Here is an 18,190-nt window from a genome sequence, read left to right on the forward strand (position 1 = left end):
TTGCTGCTACAGGTAGTATCATGCAGAGGCAACAATAAAGCATTAATAAATTGAGCTAGATTAGAATGGAGATTTTTCTTGTGTTTCCCTTTGTTCCATCGATACTGCTAGAAACTGCCTCAGGGGGTTAGAAAATAGGCCAAAATGCTGTATCTAGGCTGTGGGTAACATTTGGTTCCTTGATCTGATTGGTAGATACACAGGTCTGTCCACTTTGTGTTAATTCATGAAGCTAAAACACGATCTGTGTACTTCTCTGTATTTTAATTTTTTAATTGAAGTATGGTTGATTTACAATGTTGTGCTCATTTATGCTATCCAGCAAAGTGACCCAGTTTTATACATATGGTACATTCTTTTGTATATTCTTTTCCATTAGGGTTTATCCTAGGAGACTAGATATAGTTCCCTATGCTATACAGTAGGACCTTATTGTCTATCCCTTCAAAGTGTAATAGTTTACATCTACAACCCCAGACTCCCAGTTGCACTCCAATAAAAATGTTTAAAGTCTTCCAGGTGCCCAAAGAGAGAGCCTCAACCTCAAGTTTGCAGAGTTCTAGGAAAAGGCACTCATCTGGGGTGAAGTGGAAGATATAAACTGAGTCAAAGGATCACATACCTAAGTATAACTTTCTAGAAAACCCTGTTTTCTAGGATTTTCTTCTAGGCTTTTTTTTTTTCTTTCTATAAGTGGCTGTTTTTAGGGCCTGAGGGAGGTTCAACGAATGGTGGTAGAAGCACAGTTTGATTGAAAATTAGTTTAATAATTAAGAATGGTCCTCCAGGGTTGAGAACAGGACGGTGATTCTGTTTACCACTCTTCTGCCTTGTTTTATCCTTATATTCTTAGCCTTATTCTTATCCTTTGCAGCCAAAGATGTTAGAGTCTCCAACAACGAACAAAACACATCGGTTACGTATAGTTCATCTCAGTACCTAAGCTATGAGTTCCTCAAGAGCAGGTACTGTAACTCCTCCAGCTTTTGAAATCACTGGTTCACACCTCACAAAGAATGGATGCTACATGTGTGTTACAGATACCTTGGCGGTTCAACAGATCAAGATGCTTCGATGATAGTCCTTTTAGCTCAGCATCTCTTCAACTTATGATTTATCCCTGTCTAATGAGACCATCAGGTTGTGATGCAGACATATCATGGAAGACAAACAATGCTTATCTGTACTACTTCTGTACTTATAAGTACAGACAGTACTTATCTGTACTACTTATCTGTACAGCTACTTCTGTAACAATCTCAGTATCTATTCAAGGACAAGGAACGAAGTACCTTTAGATACCTTTTGTGGACCTACATAATTTTCCCATGGCCTGAGCAATTTCCAAAGCAGTCAGTGAATGCCACTAGGGTGGCTGGAGGGGATCACTGGGCAGAAAGGGGCATCACAGGGCCTACCATGAACAGCGATATCTTTTGTGTCCTGGATGAGGGCATTCCCAGCAGCCACTTGGACAGTGATGGTATTTGTTCCCTCTGCTAGGAATGTGAAGGAAATGCTGCTATCCAAGGTGATGAGGGGCTAAAAGAGAGAAGCAGAAACACTTCCTTAGTCCTTTATGGGAATATCAGATTCCCTCCTTTCCTGTAAATCAGACTGTCACCAATCTGTATCTCATTTGCATATCCCCAAGGGATCCTAACTTGAAGAAGAAGAAAAAAAAAAATTGCACAGCTTTCTAAATTATATAGCTAGTATCCAGGAAGCATATTAATATACTTGAAGTGCACTGTAAAATGCTAATTCTAAGAGGTGAAGATAAGACTGGGCACCATGGATTTTGCCCATCATTCTGTTACTTCTCCTGGGGCAAAGTAGAAGCACCTTTTGTACTCTATTCCTAGTGACTCTGGGAATAGGTGATCACTTTCTCTTTTCCTCTAACATTTTGTGTGATTTATATTTTTATCATGTATTCCATTGGGCTGTAAGATTTTTTGAGAGAGGTGATCATATTTTATTTATTTCTGAATCACCTATCTGCCTTTGGCATGTTGTCTTACATCTAGCAGGATCCATATGTAAGTTGTATATACATATTATTGACATTTTGTTTTATCATATCTGTGTGTTCCATTGCAAGGCATTTCTAACAATTTAAATAAGTTGGGAAACAGATAAACATACAAATCTGTGCTCACTTTTTAATCTTTTTTCTTTTTCTGTTTTCTTTCCCTGATCATAACAGATAGGGACTTGCCAAAGATAGAGAGAAAGATTAAAAGCTTTCCCTTAGAAATTAGGATCTCAGTAGAAGCAAGGGCTTATTGGAGAGAAGAGAATGCAGATTCTGAGATTAAAGTGTCATTATTCAGTGGTTATCCTGAGGCCCATGTCCTTTCAAGCTATCTGGTGTTTGCAAGGTAAGGCACTCTAGTAGGAGGCTTTTCTAAGGCAGCTCATGAATAGATGTCACAAGTGCAAATGAGCAGACCCCATCTCCTCTCTGTGGGTTAGGATGACAACAGGATAGAGCAATGATGTCACCAGTTGTGAGGATGCACAGACTTGCCTTTTAAGAATGTGGATGTCAGCCAGTGTTCACACAGCACATCTGTGTATCTAGATGCTGCAGAGGCTGAGAGATGCAGCAGTCAGACTACAGCATCCCTTCTGCAAGACTGAAATCCCTTTCTAGCTCAGAATTTTCACCTGAGCCTCTGAAGCAATAATTTGATTTCTTGGCTTTAAAATTCTATTCTCTATTTTATAACCAAGCTGATGGCTAGAGTCAGACAGGATTAGACATTGCCCTAAGCTCGCTGACACCCTTTCTTCTCTGCTAAATGAAAGGAAGTGAGTGTGGAAAGAGTTATACTCTTTTTTATTAACTAAGGGTAAACCCAGAGTCCAAGCATGCGGCCTCATACTTATGGTTCTGTGATGATATGCACAAGGATGTGAACTCATTAATTAAACCACAAATGAGGTACAAGTAGATTCTGTGATGGACATCAACTCCAACAGACCAACAGTGGCTGTTTAGTGTCCTGTGTTGAGAAGTCAAGTGGGGCTTAACATGGCAATATTTGCCATGGACATGGAATAAAGGAAAACTGTGTGCCACTGAGTTGCCATCATTGGTGTGACAAGAACAGAGACTTGAAACCCTGGCTCTGTTACTATTTTAATGAATGACCTTGGGAAAAGTCTGTCCCCACTGTGGGCCTTAGCTCAAAGTTGTAAGGACTTATTCAGCAATAAGAACACACAGAATGGCTTTCGGCTAATTTTCTAGTTCCTACTAGTCAACCCGTTAGGGCTTGACTGTCAGAATACCTTCAACTGTTTCATTACCTTAGTCGTATTCTTTGGAAGGAAAATGAGACACATCTGTATATCCAACAGAATGACAAAATTTTCTTTAAAAATAATAACAAATATTGTTGAGGATGTGGAGCAACTAGAATCCTCATATATTTTTGATGGGATGTACAATGGTGCAACTATGTAGGAACAAGCTCACTTTTATAAGAAATTGTAATAATTTTTCCAAGGTAATTATGCTATTTTATATTTATGGCTTAGCATGGCTTAGCAATTGAAGTCTGGGAAATTTAGTCAAGATAAAAGAAAACATGTATCCACAAACAGAAGAAAATGCCCATAGTAGTTACATTCATAGTAGCCAAAAACTGAAATGAACCTAGAAGAATTTATCAACAGGAAAATGAATAAACAAGCCAAAGTACATGCATTCAACAAAATAAAAAAACAAATATTGATATACATAACAGTGGATGAGTCCCAAGACCATAAGAAATTAAAGAAACCTTATATAAAAGAATTCATATGGTATGAATATGAAGTTCTATTAATAGAAAAGATAGATTTAATTCAAGATGGGAAAAAACAGTGATTGGTTGTGGGGTTTGGGGTGGGAATTTACTAAGAAGGGGTATGGAGAACTTTTGGAAGCAATGCTAATAATATATATCTCGATAGGAGTTTGGGTTCTAGGTATGTATATTTTTCAGAACTCAGGAAGTACAGACCTCAGATCTGTCAATTTCATGACTGACACATTTCATACTTCCATGGGGGAAAAAGTGTAAATAAGTAAAGTACTCTAGCTAATGATTTGTAGCCTGAAGCATTTAGGATAAAGCATATAGGTGTCTGAAATTTACTCTGAAACAAATTTTAAAAAATTAAGATCAGTTGATGGCTGGATAGAAGGATGGACAGATAAATAGACATGATAAAACAAGCAGAGTAGATGTTAATGATAGACTATGTGTACTCAGTCACTCAGTCATGTCCTACTCTTTGCAACCCTATGGACTGAAGTCCACCAAGCTCCTCTGTCCATGGGGATTCTCCAGGCAAGAATACTGGAGTGGGTTGCCATGCCCTCCTCCAATGACAGACTATAGGTGGTGGGTATATGGATGCTCAATGTAAAATTATTTCAATTTTAATTTGTGTTTCAAGTTTTTAATAATAAAATGTTGGGAGAGAAACAAAACAGCAAAGGAATAACTGATGTGTTTTTATTTTTTCTTGCTTCCATAAATTGCTCTCTCTGACCATAACTATATCCTTCTGTTTTGGTTACTGCCCTCAGCTATCTCTAATCCCTTCCTACCTCTCACCATCAGGATCCTTTCTCCCCTAATGGTGGTCTCTTCAAGGAATCTGGCTACCCACTCCAGTATTCTGGCCTGGAGTATTCCATGGACTGTATAGTCCATGGGGTCACAAAGGGTCAGACACGACTGAGCGACTTTCACTATTTTTTTTCAAGGAATCTGCACTACTCCCACATCATCTTCAGCACTCAGGGGTCTATGTGGCCCCCACTCTTCTTTCTCTGCACACTCTTCTTGTCTTAGACTTAGGTGACTGGGCTGGGCAACCTGAAAGGAGATGGATTCCTCCCATTTCAGCAGATCTGACTTTCTCTCCTCTGGCTGCTTTCCTAGCAGATCCAGGAACCAAGCAAGGAAATGCCAGCTGAGGTGGGAGGGAGCATGCCATTCCACCAGCCAGTCAGGGCTCTGAGCCACAGCAAACTGTGTTAAATGAGCACACTTGGCCTCCAGGGTAGTAGACCATAGGCGTCCACGCTAGAGAGATGGCAGAAGCTAATTTTGTTTTTCAAATTGCTTTTGTTTTTCATCAGCTATTATGGCATCATGGCTGATTTCACCTCACTTGCAAAGCTGGAACACTCCACGGAATTCTTGAGTTCTTCACTGGCCACCCATGTCTAGTGCACAACACTAAATTAAATCAAGTATTTTAAGGTTCATTTACTAAATCTATTAGGCAAGCAGACACATTTATTAAGCCAGACCTCTGTTAATCCCAGCAAATTGGCCTTTTAGAGGCCCACAAATCCAACACGCGGCCAATTGACTTCTCTGTGTTTTGTCTAAGTTGCACGGACAGCCCATGGCAAGGCTCTTGGCCTGCGTAGGTTGTGGGTTACATCCCTGCCCACAAAGAGTCCCTCATGTGCAACAGATCACATACTATCCAGTAAGCCCAGCAAGACATCAGCAAAGCTCTTGAGCGACTACATAGTTAGAAGATATCCACCTGAATAATAGATCCAGGAGCCTCAAGGAAATATGTGGATGCAGCCTACACCATTTTCTCAAACACAGTAAATCAACACAGAATATTATAAAATGTCCACAGTTTAAATGTATACCTTGATACAAACTTGCTATTCCCAAATTAGACAGAATATGCAATCACTATGCTTATCTCCCCTAAAAGTTTCAGCAGATTCCACAATAACATGTGCATGTGTGTTCACTTGCTTCAGTCAAGTCTGACTTTGTGCAATTCTATGGACTGCAGCTGGCCAGGCCTCCTCTGTCCATGGGATTCCCCAAGGAAGAATTCTGGAGTGGGTTGCCATGCCCTCCTCCATGGGATCTTTCAACCCAGGGATCGAACCCACTTTTCTTAAGTCTCCTACACTGGCAGGTGGGTTCTTTACCACTAAGCCACCTGGAAAGCCTGCTATCTTACAATATCCTGTTCTAAATCTGAATTTCTATGGCAAAATAAAATGTATTCATTTATGTCATTTAAAGCCATTTGTCACCTATCCTCTCCAATTTTAGTTGTTATGCAATTTATCCCAAATGAATCCCACTTTGGTAGAATCAATCTACACAGAACAAAAACACACCCAAAGCCTTACCACTGCATACAAATCCCTTCCCTCCTTTCTGCCCCAATTCTACTGCTCCTTCAACGCCAGCTTAAGACCAGCTCCATACACGACTTGCTCTAAGACCAAGAAGCCCTGCGTCCATCACCCCCTAAGCTGCTTGGCTGGGCAAATAAAGTTATATTCCTATTACCATAGCTTATAGTATCTATTCTTAGATGTTAACCTCATATTCTCAAATAGATTGTGTCTTAAGGGGAACAAATGAAATTTATACTGTTTTTGTGTTCCTCATAACAGCTAGCACAAAATACAAGTTCTTGAGAAAGATCCATGGAACTACTGATATAATTTCACATCTGCTAATAGGTTTGCAGGTATATGGGCCTACAGTTGGATTTTAGGAACACTTGATCTCTTCCATTTATATATACATCATCATACTTGATCACCAATAACTGTGTGTGTATTCATCGTTCCTTCTTATCAGAAATGTAATTTCCTTAAAGGCAGAGACAAAGCGTTCTTCTATTCCTAAGGGCACCAAACAGAGGGTTGACTATAAATGTTTGGGGGGGAGTCAACTGATTCTTTTTTTAATACAATTTTGTTTATTTATTCATTTGGCCTGCGCCAGGTCTTAGTTGTGGCATGTGAACTCTTAGTTGTACATGAGGGATCTAGTTTCCCAACCAGGGATTGAACCCAGGTTCTCTGCATTGGGAAAGAGGAGTCTTAGCCACTGAACCAACAGGGAAGACCCTCAACTGATTCTTACTGGGAGGTTGACTTAATTCAACCACTGGGGTGAAACTGTCCAATTTACCTGGTCACAACACACAGCTATACACAAGTCAATTTCTCTTTCATCAGTGATATTCTGATGACTAAATACAATAATGTATATAAAGACAATAGTAGAAATAAATGCTCAAAATTAATATTAGCTCCTTTCACAGATCAGTTTGTTTATCAAGGGCAGCCAAATAGCTTGACCCTCAGAGCACTCACCAAGCACCCAAAGAAACTCATTTGCCAGGAAAATTCTCACTGGATCAACTTTTCAGCACTCTGGCCACCTTAATGTGTTTCCGTCTTGATGCTGGCAAAAGCACTGAAAATATACCTTTTTTTAACTAGGCAGAATAACCATGCTTAGAGGTGGGAGAGAAATCTGAGGAACCATGTCAGATTTGCCCCCCAAGAGGTATATCCCATTGATACAAAGGATAAGCACAACAGTGACTGATATATTCAGGTGCTTAGATATGTTCTAAGCACTTAAGTACCTTTCCTTATTAATCTTCAAAGCAATACTAGAATATAGTCTCTGCTAGCCTTACTCTGACATTACAATGAACAAAACTGAGGCCCAGAGAAATTACCTGATTTGATCAAAGACACAGAACAAAGAAGCACCTGTATTGAGACCCCAAGCCAGGCGTGTCTCATTTCAATACCACTCTGTTTGAATGCCTCTAATGTATTCCCATTCTCTTGGCTCTTTGGAAACAAAAACCAAGCAGCACGACCTTTGATATCTAAGTATTTTTACAACACTTTGTGCTCATTATATATGGAATTCCTAACCAAAGGAATACTTCAGCTCATCGTCATTAAAAAAAAAAAAAAAAAACTATAATGGCATTCTGCAATTTAAAAATTTCCCCCTCATAATATGGCACAATATAAATTAGACAGAGGGTAGATAATTTCAAATAATAACTCAGTGATGTTCATGGATTAGATGTTATTATCCTTGACTTACAGAAAAGTCCACTGAGCTTCAAACTAATGCAGATGATTATCTGAGAAATAGAAATGACTCTCCAATCACACTGTCCACTTCTCCATTGATCAAATATTTATTAGACACTGTCTGTTATTTCAGGTAATAGAATCAACACACAAAGAAAAAAACTGGTTCCACAGAGAAGCACTGTCCTCAGTTCCTTGTGGGCAGTTGAGTAAATCATTGTGTTTATGATGGCCAAGAACTGCCCTCTGTACACAGTCATCTCCCTGGAAAGTCCACCAGGTGAACAAACACTATGAGAAAAGAACCCCCTGGCTGGACAGCCCAAACCTCACATCCTCTGAGGTGAAATGAACTTAAAATCCTTCTCTTTCAGATGTTCTCCTCCCAGAAAACATTTTCTTTCACCATGTTTATGTCTGCTAGTGTTTGAAGCAGAAGTTTAGGGTCTATGAGCTCTTGGGCTTCTCTTGTGACTCAGCTGGTAAAGAATCTGCCTGCAATTTGGGAGACCTGGGTTCAATCCCTGGGTGGGGAAGATCCCCTGGGGAAGGGAATGGCAACCCACTCCAGTATTCTGGCCTGGAGAATTCCATGGACTGTATAGTCCATGTGGTTGCAAAGAGTCGGACATGACTGAGTATCTTTTACTTCACTTCACTTTGTGAGCTCCCAGAGACAAACTGAGTGATGCAAAGAAAGCATCCTGGGGCTGGGAACGGTACTGGTACAGATGGGATTGAGGACACCTGGGTTCTGGATCAAGAGTGAACCAGATGTTTGCCCTTAGAATGCTCATCTCACATAGGGAGCTTCAAGACTCTAATGTACCAAATGGGCATCTTATTAACTAACCTCCTTACCTATTGTCCCAGGGAACAATAACACCAGAAATGCAAAAGTATCATAGCCTATACTAAGAAATTAAAAGTACACAGCACAAATGATACAAACAGAAAATTATCCTTGGGGTCCTATAAATCTAATTGTCTTTTATCAACCCATTCTAACTGCCATTTTTTTATAAGCACCCCCCCCCCCAAAAAAAAAGAGCATCATTTAGTGACTACCAAATCTATGTGATGGACAGGGTGGCCTGGCGTGCTGTGATTCATGGGGTTGCAAAGAGTCGGACATGACTGAGAGACTGAACTGAACTGAACTGAATCTATGCCAGGGAAACACAGATTATTTTACTTGGTTTTCACAAAAATCAAGATGACATAGGCATTAGTCTCTCAGTTTGCAGTTGAGTGCATTAAATGTTAGGTTGAACCACTTGATCAAGCTCACACAAACAACATGCAGCAGTGCTAGAAACCTAACCCTTTTATCTCTGAACCCTCAGTGGATATTCTCTCCCCCATATAATCAGTTCAGTCACTCAGTCCTGTTCTAATCTTTGTGACCCAATGGACCGCAGCACGCCAGGCCTTCCTGTCCATCACCAACTCCCAGAGTTTACTCAAACTCATGTCCATTGAGTCGGTGATGCCATCCAACCATCTCATCCTCTGTCGTCTCCTTCTCCTTCTGCCTTCAACCTTTCCCAGCATCAGGGTCTTTTCCAATGAGTCAGTTCCTCACATCAGGTGGCCAAAGTATTGGAGTTTCAGCTTCAGCATCAGTCCTTCCAATGAATATTCAGGACTGATTTCCTTTAGGATCAACTGGTTGGATCTCCTTGCTGTCCAAGGAACTCTCAAGAGTCTTCTCCAACATCACAGATCAAAAGTATCAATTCTTTGGCACTCAGCTTTCTTTATAGCCCAACTCTCACATCCATACATGACTACTGGAAAAACCATAGCTTTTATTGATGGACCTTTGTTGGCAAAGTAATGTCTCTGCTTTTTAAGATGCTATCTCGGTTGGTCATAACTTTTCTTCCAAGGAGCAAGTGTCTTTTAATTTCATGGCTGCAGTCACCATCCGCAGTGATTTTGGAGCCCCCAAAAGTAAACTTCCTCACTGTTTCCATTGTTTCCGCTTCTGTTTGCCATGAAGTGATGGGACTGGATGCCATGATCTTAGCTTTCTGAATGTTGAGTTTTAAGCCAAACTTTTCACTCTCCTCTTTCACTTTCATCAAGAGGCTCTTTAGTTCTTTCCTTTCTGCCATAAGGGTGGTGTCATCTGTGTATCTGAGCTTATTGATATTTCTCCCAGCAATCTTCATTCCAGCTTGTGCTTTATCCAGCTCGGCATTTCGCATGATATACTCTGCATATAAGTTAAATAAGCAGAGTGACAATATACAGCCTTGACGTACTCCTTTCCCTATTTGGAACCAGTCTGTTGTTCCATGTCCAGTTCTAACTGCTGCTTCCTGACCTGCATACAGACTTCTCAGGAGGCAGGTAAGGGGTCTGGTATTTCCATCTATTGAAAAATTTTCCAAGTTTGTTGTGATCCGCACAGCCTAGGCTTTAGAGTAGTCAATAAAGCAAAAGTAGATGTTTTTCTGGAACTCTCTTGCTTTTTCAATGATCTTAGTTTTCTTACTAAGCACCATTATATGGTGCTTCATTTTACTTAGCACCATATAATGCTGCCTCCCTTAAAAAAAGCAGGACTCACAATACTGTAAATCAACTCTACTTCAGTAAAAAACACTTTTTTACTTTAAAATAAGAGCAGGAATGAATCACATCTTACTCTTATCATGCAAGAGCTGAAGTTCTCTTTGTTCATCTTGAACAAACAAACAAAACTGGCATTGTTCCATTCTTTTTTAAAAGGAATTATTACATGGCAACTGAGTATTTTTTTTGTACAGTTCTGTGTATTCTTGCCACCTCTTCTTAATATCTTCTGCTTCTGTTAGGTCCATACCATTTCTGTCCTTTATTGTGCCCATCTTTTCATGAAATGTTCCTTTGGTATCTCTAATTTTCTTGAAGAGATTTCTAGTCTTTCCCATTCTATTGCTTTCCTCTGTTTCTTTGCATTGATCATTGAGAAAGGCTTTCTTATCTCTCCTTGCTATTGTTTGGAACTCTGCATTCAAATGGGTATATCTTTCCTTTCCTCCTTTGCCTTTAGCTTCTCTTCTTTTCACAGCTATTTGTAAGGTCTCCTCAGACAACCATTTTGCCTTTGTGTACCTTATTGACTATGCCAAAGCCTTTGACTGTGTGGATCACAACAAATTGTGGAAAATTCTTAAAGAGATGGGAATACCAGACCACCTGACCTGCCTCCTGAGAAATCTGTATGCAGGTCAAGAAGCAACAGTTAGAACTGGACACGGAACAACAGACTGGTATTGGGAAAGGAGTACGTCAAGGCTGTATGTTGTCACCCTGCTTATTTAACTTACATGCAGAGTACATCAAGAGAAATGCTGGACTGGATGAAGCACAAGCTGGAATCAAGATTTTCAGGAGTAATATCAATAACCTCAGATATGCAGATGACACCACCCTTATGGCAGAAAGTGAAAATGAACAAAAGAACTTCTTGATGAAAGTGAAAGAGGTGAGTGAAAAAGTTGGCTTAAAGCTCAACATTCAGAAAACTAAGATCATGGCATCCAGTCACATCACTTCATGGTAAATACATGGAGAAACAGTGGAAACAGTGACAGACTTTATTTTTGGGGGCTCCAAAATCACTGCAGATGGTGACTGCAGCCATGAAATTAAAAGACACTTGCTCCTTGGAAGAAAAGCTGTGACCAACTTAGCCAGCATATTAAAAAGCAGAGACATTACATTGCCAACAAAGGTCCATCTAGTCAAAGCTATGGTTTTTCTAGTAGTCATGTATGGATGTGAGAGTTGGACTATAAAGAAAGCTGAGTACTGGAGAACTGATGATTTTGAACTGTGGTGTTGCAGAAGACTCTTGAGAGTCCCTTGAATTGTAAGGAGATTCAACCAGTTGATCCCAAAGGAAATCAGTCCTGAATATTCATTGGAAGGACTGATGCTGAAGCTGAAACTCCAATACTTTGGCCACCTGATGCGAAGAACTGACTCATCTGAAAAGACCTTGGTGCTGGGAAAGATTAAAGGCAGGAGGAGAAGGGGATGACAGAGGATTAGATGGTTGGATGGCATCACTGACTCAATGGACATGAGTTTGAGTAAACTCTGGAAGTTGGTGATGGGCAGGGAGGCCTGGGGTGCTGCAGTCTATGGGGTTGCAAAGTCAGACACAACTGAGTGACTGAACTGAACTGAAGTGACCTTCTCGATGTGTGTGTGTGTGTCTTAGTTGCTCAGTCATGTTCAACTCTTTGCGACTCCAGGTTCCTCTCTCCATGGGATTCTCCAGGCAAGAATGCTGGAATGTGTTTTCATGCCCTTCTCCAGGGGATTTTCCCAACCCAGGGATTGAACCCCGGTCACCTGCATTGCAGGCAGATTATTCACCATTAAACGACTTTTTTGATGTTATACACCTAATGAGTAGAAAGGCTAGGATTAAAAAAAAAAAAACAGAGCAAAATGAATATTAGAAAAATTGGTCAGAGGAGCGAGAACAACCAGGTTTGTATAATCTTTTCTTTCTTAGGATTATTTGAAGTTCTCTTGTTATAGCAATGAACTTGGTGTGGGAAGGTATGTCATATTCATCGCCATGGATTTCAAGCTTATCTGTTATTGCCCACATCCCCCTGTGATCTCAGCATCAAACAGAAGTTAGAACATGGGAACATCTAAGCAGATACCAATCAGAAAGGGTCAAATCTAAGCAGATACTAATTGATAAGGGCCAAACCTTTGTACTATTGCCGAACCACCAGAAATACGTAAGAGTTCCCAGTTGGCTGGGCCACACAACTGCACTGATGTTGACCTCCTTATTTCTTATGGCAACAAATGGAACTCGGAGATGAACATGCTCCACGGGACCTAAGGGAACAAGGAGAACAATGTCAGTGTTTCTATTCCTGAAATAAACAAAAGCTCACCTTCCCAGAATCTTTATCTTTACCATCACCTATAATAAAACAACAATCGCAAACTCACAGATGTTGAGATGCGTGTGTATGTGCTTGAAATGAAGCACTGCAAACAACAGGGAACTCAATTCGGGCTTCAGATTGAGTGACATCTGAACTTAACTTCCATCTGATGATCCCAACCACAAATGCTTGTGAACCTCAAATCTAAGGACAAAGCTAGTTTACTGGACACTTAGCCAATAAATAGGAAGATAAAGAGCGATCTCTTGCATGTCTGCTGATTAGCCTGTATTGTGATTGGGGGTCGGTGCATTATATGGAGGCCTCTGCCATTATCCTCAATTGTTAATTGGTCCCATCTTGTTCAACAATCGGCCATTGTGCCTGTCATCTGCACAACTCAGTGGGTGTCATTCAGAAGCTGGCAGGGCTGTATTATAAAAAGGAAAAAGCCTGTCTCCTTAAATCGAAGAGAAATAAATGCCAGGTTCCCAAATAATAATAATTTTAAAAGCTGTTTGCCAAAAGGTGACCAAACTCTTCTTTTTTGCTCCTCAGAAAACTGATGTAAGCAGTCTCAAGCTCTAAACTAGCAAGTAAGACAATAGATTGGAACCCATTCTATGCATAATAAGTGAGAATTTTAATTTAATTCATTTTCAAAATAATATGAGAGGAGGAAAACACTGAAGAAAAATGTTAATGAGTCAGCATTGCATTTGTGGGGCAGATATGTTATTTTTTTAACTCCGTGGGATTTTCTCCCCAGCCCTTACCCCTTTCTTTTTCGTTTTCTTTTTTTCCTCACCCACTTCCTTTCCTCCCTTTGCTCCCTTCCTCCACTTTTCCCTTTCTTACATCCTTTCTACTTCACCAGATCCAACTAAAATGTTCTGGTTATCTGCCCACACTTTGCTGGAACACATTTTCTAGTTTCTAACATGATAATGTTGAAGAGCTAAAGTAACTAAAGGTCACAGCTGTAGCAAGGACATCTCTTTATCCTTGGGACCTTGAGTTCTTCTCATGGGTGGGGCATTTTCCAGGCCACCAGGCCTTCACTAATGACATCCTTGGTTATTTTGGAGATGGCTCAGTTTAAAGGGCAGAAAGCAGAAAGATACTTTTTACTTCTGCTCCTATTTAATTTTAGCTGTATGACCTTTTCTTCTATTTTACAGAAAGTGAAAGTGAAGTCGCTCAGTCGTGTCCAACTCTTTGCAACCCCATGGACTGTAGCCTACCAGGCTCCTCTGTCCACAGAATTTCCGCAAGAGTACTGGAGTGGGTTGCCATTTCCTTCTCCAGGGGATCTCCCCAACCCAGAGATCGAACCCAGGTCTCCCGCATTGTAGGCAGACGCTTTACCGTCTGAGCCACAGGCTGTCACACGGTCCTTTGCCTTCCTTACAGAAATAAGAACATATGAAGTGATCTGGGGATATTAAAAGTATCACATAGCTAATTATGGGCTAACACTATTTCCACCACCACCACCACCACACTATCATGTCTCCTGTTTATCACTGGGTTAAAGTCTCTCTTACAAGACTGGGCATTATTGTGAATCACATTCGTACCTCCTGGTGTCATAGGTAAATTTATATCGGGAGAAAAGGTGTTTGGACAGGAACTGAGATCAGATGAGGAGATCAGCCAGACCTGCTTGCCACTGTCCAGATGGTATTTTTCTGAACAATCAACAAAGTATTCAAGAATCTGTGTATCTACAGTGTGAAAACACTCTCTGCTTGCAGCTCTCTCAGCTGACCCCAGGCATACAGCATTTCAAGATTTCTTCCAACAAATAATTTCAAACCTGTCACTTCAGATACACATTTGGCTAAAGGCTTAATTATTTTCAATTAGTAAGTCTGTTTAATTATTTTTGTATGGTTTGATTGTGGGCTAGAATTTAAACAATACAGGTGTGAGAAAATACTGGCTACTTTTCATTTCTTCACTCAATTTTAGGAGTTCATCTGGTTAAACTCTCTTTGCTGTTTGTGTTTTATTGATCTTTGTGGAAGAGAATATGGCAATGGGAAGGGTTCCCTGACCAGGCCATGTCCTCGGAGAGAGATGAGAAATCTGGGTCTTACTTTAACACCTCTGAGTCCTTCTTCATGCCCACATTCAGATTTCTCACTCTCCCTGGGATAGGAATAGAGTCCCTTTATCCTCAAGGTCAATGCTTCTATTTTGTTTTTTAATTGAAGTATAGTCGATTTACAATATTGCATTAGTTTCAGGTGTAAGCAAAGTGATTTAGTTATACATACATACCTACATACATACATATATTCTTTTTTCTATTCTAGGTTATTATAAGATATTGAATACAGTTCCCTGTGTTGTGCAGTAAATCCTTGTTGCTTATTTATCTTATATACCGTAGTGTGCATCTGTTATCACATACTTCTAATTTATCTCCACCCTATTCCCCTTTGGTAAACATAAGTTTGTTTTCTATGTCTGTGAATCTGTTTCTGTCTTGTAAATAAGTTCATTTGAACTAATTTTTAGATAACGCTCCTATTCTTAGCTCTCTCCTTCAAAATGTGCAGAGCCCATCCTGCGGGCCAGCTCATGAGAAACCTGCACTTTTTTGACATTGCTATGATTCGCAGCACTGGACAGGCTTCTCAGTTTTCTGTTACGCAGACATCTCCACTCATCTAAGACTTACATTGTTGGGTATTTTGATGCCCTCAAATATAAAATGAGACCTCCTTCTCCCTACTGTGTCAGTCTCTCAGTCTTATTTGACTCCTTGTGACCTTATGGACTATAGCCTGCCAGGCTCCTCTGCCCATGGAATCTTCCAGGCAAGAATACTGGAGTGGGGTGCCAATTGCTATTTCAGGAGATCTTCCCGATTCAGGGATTGAACCTGCGTCTCTTACGTTTCCTGCATTGCCAGGTGAGTTCTTTACCACTAGTGTCACCTGGGAAGTCCTCTTCTCACTAAATTCATGCCAAACACAAAAGGGGTGGAGCTTCCATGAATTAGAACACCATCAAGCACAGCCACATATATGCTAGTTTCAGGACAAGTACTTTGGGGTAAACATAATCTCAAGGAACAACACTAAACAGCTTTTTAGAGCAAAGAACCTGAGCCAGAAGCTCCAGGCTTCAACCTACAGATAAGCCATGGACTGGAGAGAAGAGAGCTGGGAAGATTCAGAAGGGAATACAGGAAACTCCTAAAATCCTCACTGTCAAAGAGTGTTCTTTTTAGTAAAAATCTAATAATCTGTGTGAGATTGGTTATTATGGGCGGCTAAGAGCTACTTTTGTTAGCTAATGGCCCAAGGTGAGGACAAGAGCAGTTTCCACTATAATAACTGTCTGATAAATGCAGCCATGATTGATTTGGAGGGAATTATGAGCACAATAAAAGTTTCAAGGAACATTTCCTCCTTCACACACATAACCCACAATATAAACCTGTTCCTTGTTGTTGTTTTTTTTCCACTGAAGTACACTGGTTTTTGTGCCCAGCAGACAAGGTCCACTCTTGGGAGAATTAGGAACATGGGTGGGGCAGGTCGTTGGAACAGAGGAAAGTAAATTTGTTTTTAAAAAAGACCTGTGTGTAAGACTGGCCCTTTTCTGGCGTAAGGGAACTTGGCTCTGAGAATGTTTCCAGTCAACAGCTAGCTGATAGGACTGGTTCACTCTGCCTAGAATTTTTTTTTTTTTAAGGCAATAATATGGTTTATTCTAGGGCTTCCCTGGTGGTTCACATAGTAAAGAATCTGCCTGCAATGCAGGAGACCTGGGTTCGATCTCTGGGTCAGGAAGATCCCCTGGAGAAGGGAATGGCTGCCCATAGCAGTATTTTTGCTGGAGAATTCTGTGGACAGAGGAGCTGGTAGACTACGGTCCATGGAGTGGCAAACAGTCGGATATGACCAAGAGACTAAGCGCACACACATACATGTTTATTCTGAAAAAAGTATTTTCCTCAGGAAGTCTGGAAATTTTGTGCACTAGGCAGAGGGTGGCTATCTGATCAGTCCTCAGTAGCAGCCACGGCCACTGAGTTTGCAGTGAGCTTTCCTGGTAAACAGCCCTTCACACGTGTTGCTCTAACTCATTGCTGGAGGAATTATGCATGTCCTGTGGGACTCCACGGGAGAGGACTCTTGGAAATTTGCACTTCGTTTCCTACAGGCTTTGTCCCACAGGCCTTTTCTCTTTGTTGATCTCGCTCTGCTGATCAGTGTAATGAATCAAAGTCTGAAGTATGACTATATGCTGAGACTTACAAGTCCTTCCAGCAAATCACTAAATCTGGGAGAGGATGTCTTGGGGACCCTGACACATACACATAATCCAATCTGATTCTCAGAGCCTCACCATAATCTAAATATTATAGAAGAGGGATCACAAGTCTGTTAAGACTAAGAAAGTTGACAGATATTAAACATTTCACAAAAGGATATGATCAGTATTCAAATACAGGTCTTTTTTGCTCTAAACTTGGCTTGTAAACACCCTGCACACAACCCACCTGGGTTTCTGACTTGGTGCTGCTGGCACAGAAATATTATAGATGGTGTGGTGTGATTATCACCACTGGGCGATTGATGGCCCATTTCTAGCAGTGCTTTCCCTCCCTCACCGGAATATACACTCTACAAGGGTGGAGCCATCTTTCTATTACTGTCCCCAGTATCTAGCAATATATTAAGAACTCAACAAATAGTCATTGAATAAATTAGTGAATGACTGGATGTGTTATTTGTAATTCCTATTTACTGCTGTTGCAAGAGACCTATGGAGCAAGGTGCCAGTTAGAATTAAGCCATTTTAAAACTGAAGTTCAGAAGATTCAGAGAAGAAGCCACTTATCCCATGGTCCAGTAGCTCAGTGTCCTTAAGGATATATCGTCCAGGTCTCTCTCCATGCACTTCCCTCATGGCTGCTGGTCCTTATACTATTAGTGTAACCAGAACGCTAGGAGACCAGCTAGGTTACTGTTTGCCAGGGACTTTTTAAGTGTAGGTTGTTTATATTTTTACTGAGTTGTTAATAGAAAAAGTCTCTCTTATGTTCACCTAGGTTCTTTTAAAGCATTTAATTTTCACCATATGTAGCATGTATGAGTGTGTGTACTCAATCGCTCAGTCATGTCTGAAACTTTGAGAGCCCATGGACTGCAGTCCGCCAGCCTCCTCTGTCCATGGGATTATTCTGGCAAGAACACTGGAGTTTTGTTGCAATTTCCCCCTCCAGGTGATCTTCCCAACCCAGGGATTGAAACTGCATCTCCTGTGACTCCTCCACTGGCGGGCAGATTCTTTACCACTGAGCCACCTGAGAAGACCATCAGATATAGCATAGCCTCTAAACTAT

General features: G+C 40.7%; 1 protein-coding gene across 1 annotated transcript in view; it reads right to left on the reverse strand.

Moving 5' to 3' along the window:
* SORCS3 (sortilin related VPS10 domain containing receptor 3) overlaps positions 1–18,190 on the reverse strand; it is a 619,218-nt gene that overhangs the window by 18,247 nt on the left and 582,781 nt on the right. The window contains exons 20-21 of the mRNA XM_043477073.1: positions 12,636–12,769; positions 1,419–1,542 (exon numbers count right to left, since the gene is read on the reverse strand). Of these exons, the coding sequence (XP_043333008.1) occupies positions 1,419–1,542; positions 12,636–12,769 (258 nt within the window). The remainder of the gene's footprint in view (positions 1–1,418; positions 1,543–12,635; positions 12,770–18,190) is intronic.

The sequence above is a fragment of the Cervus canadensis genome, chromosome 8, assembly GCF_019320065.1.
Source record: "Cervus canadensis isolate Bull #8, Minnesota chromosome 8, ASM1932006v1, whole genome shotgun sequence".
Taxonomy (NCBI): domain Eukaryota; kingdom Metazoa; phylum Chordata; class Mammalia; order Artiodactyla; family Cervidae; genus Cervus; species Cervus canadensis.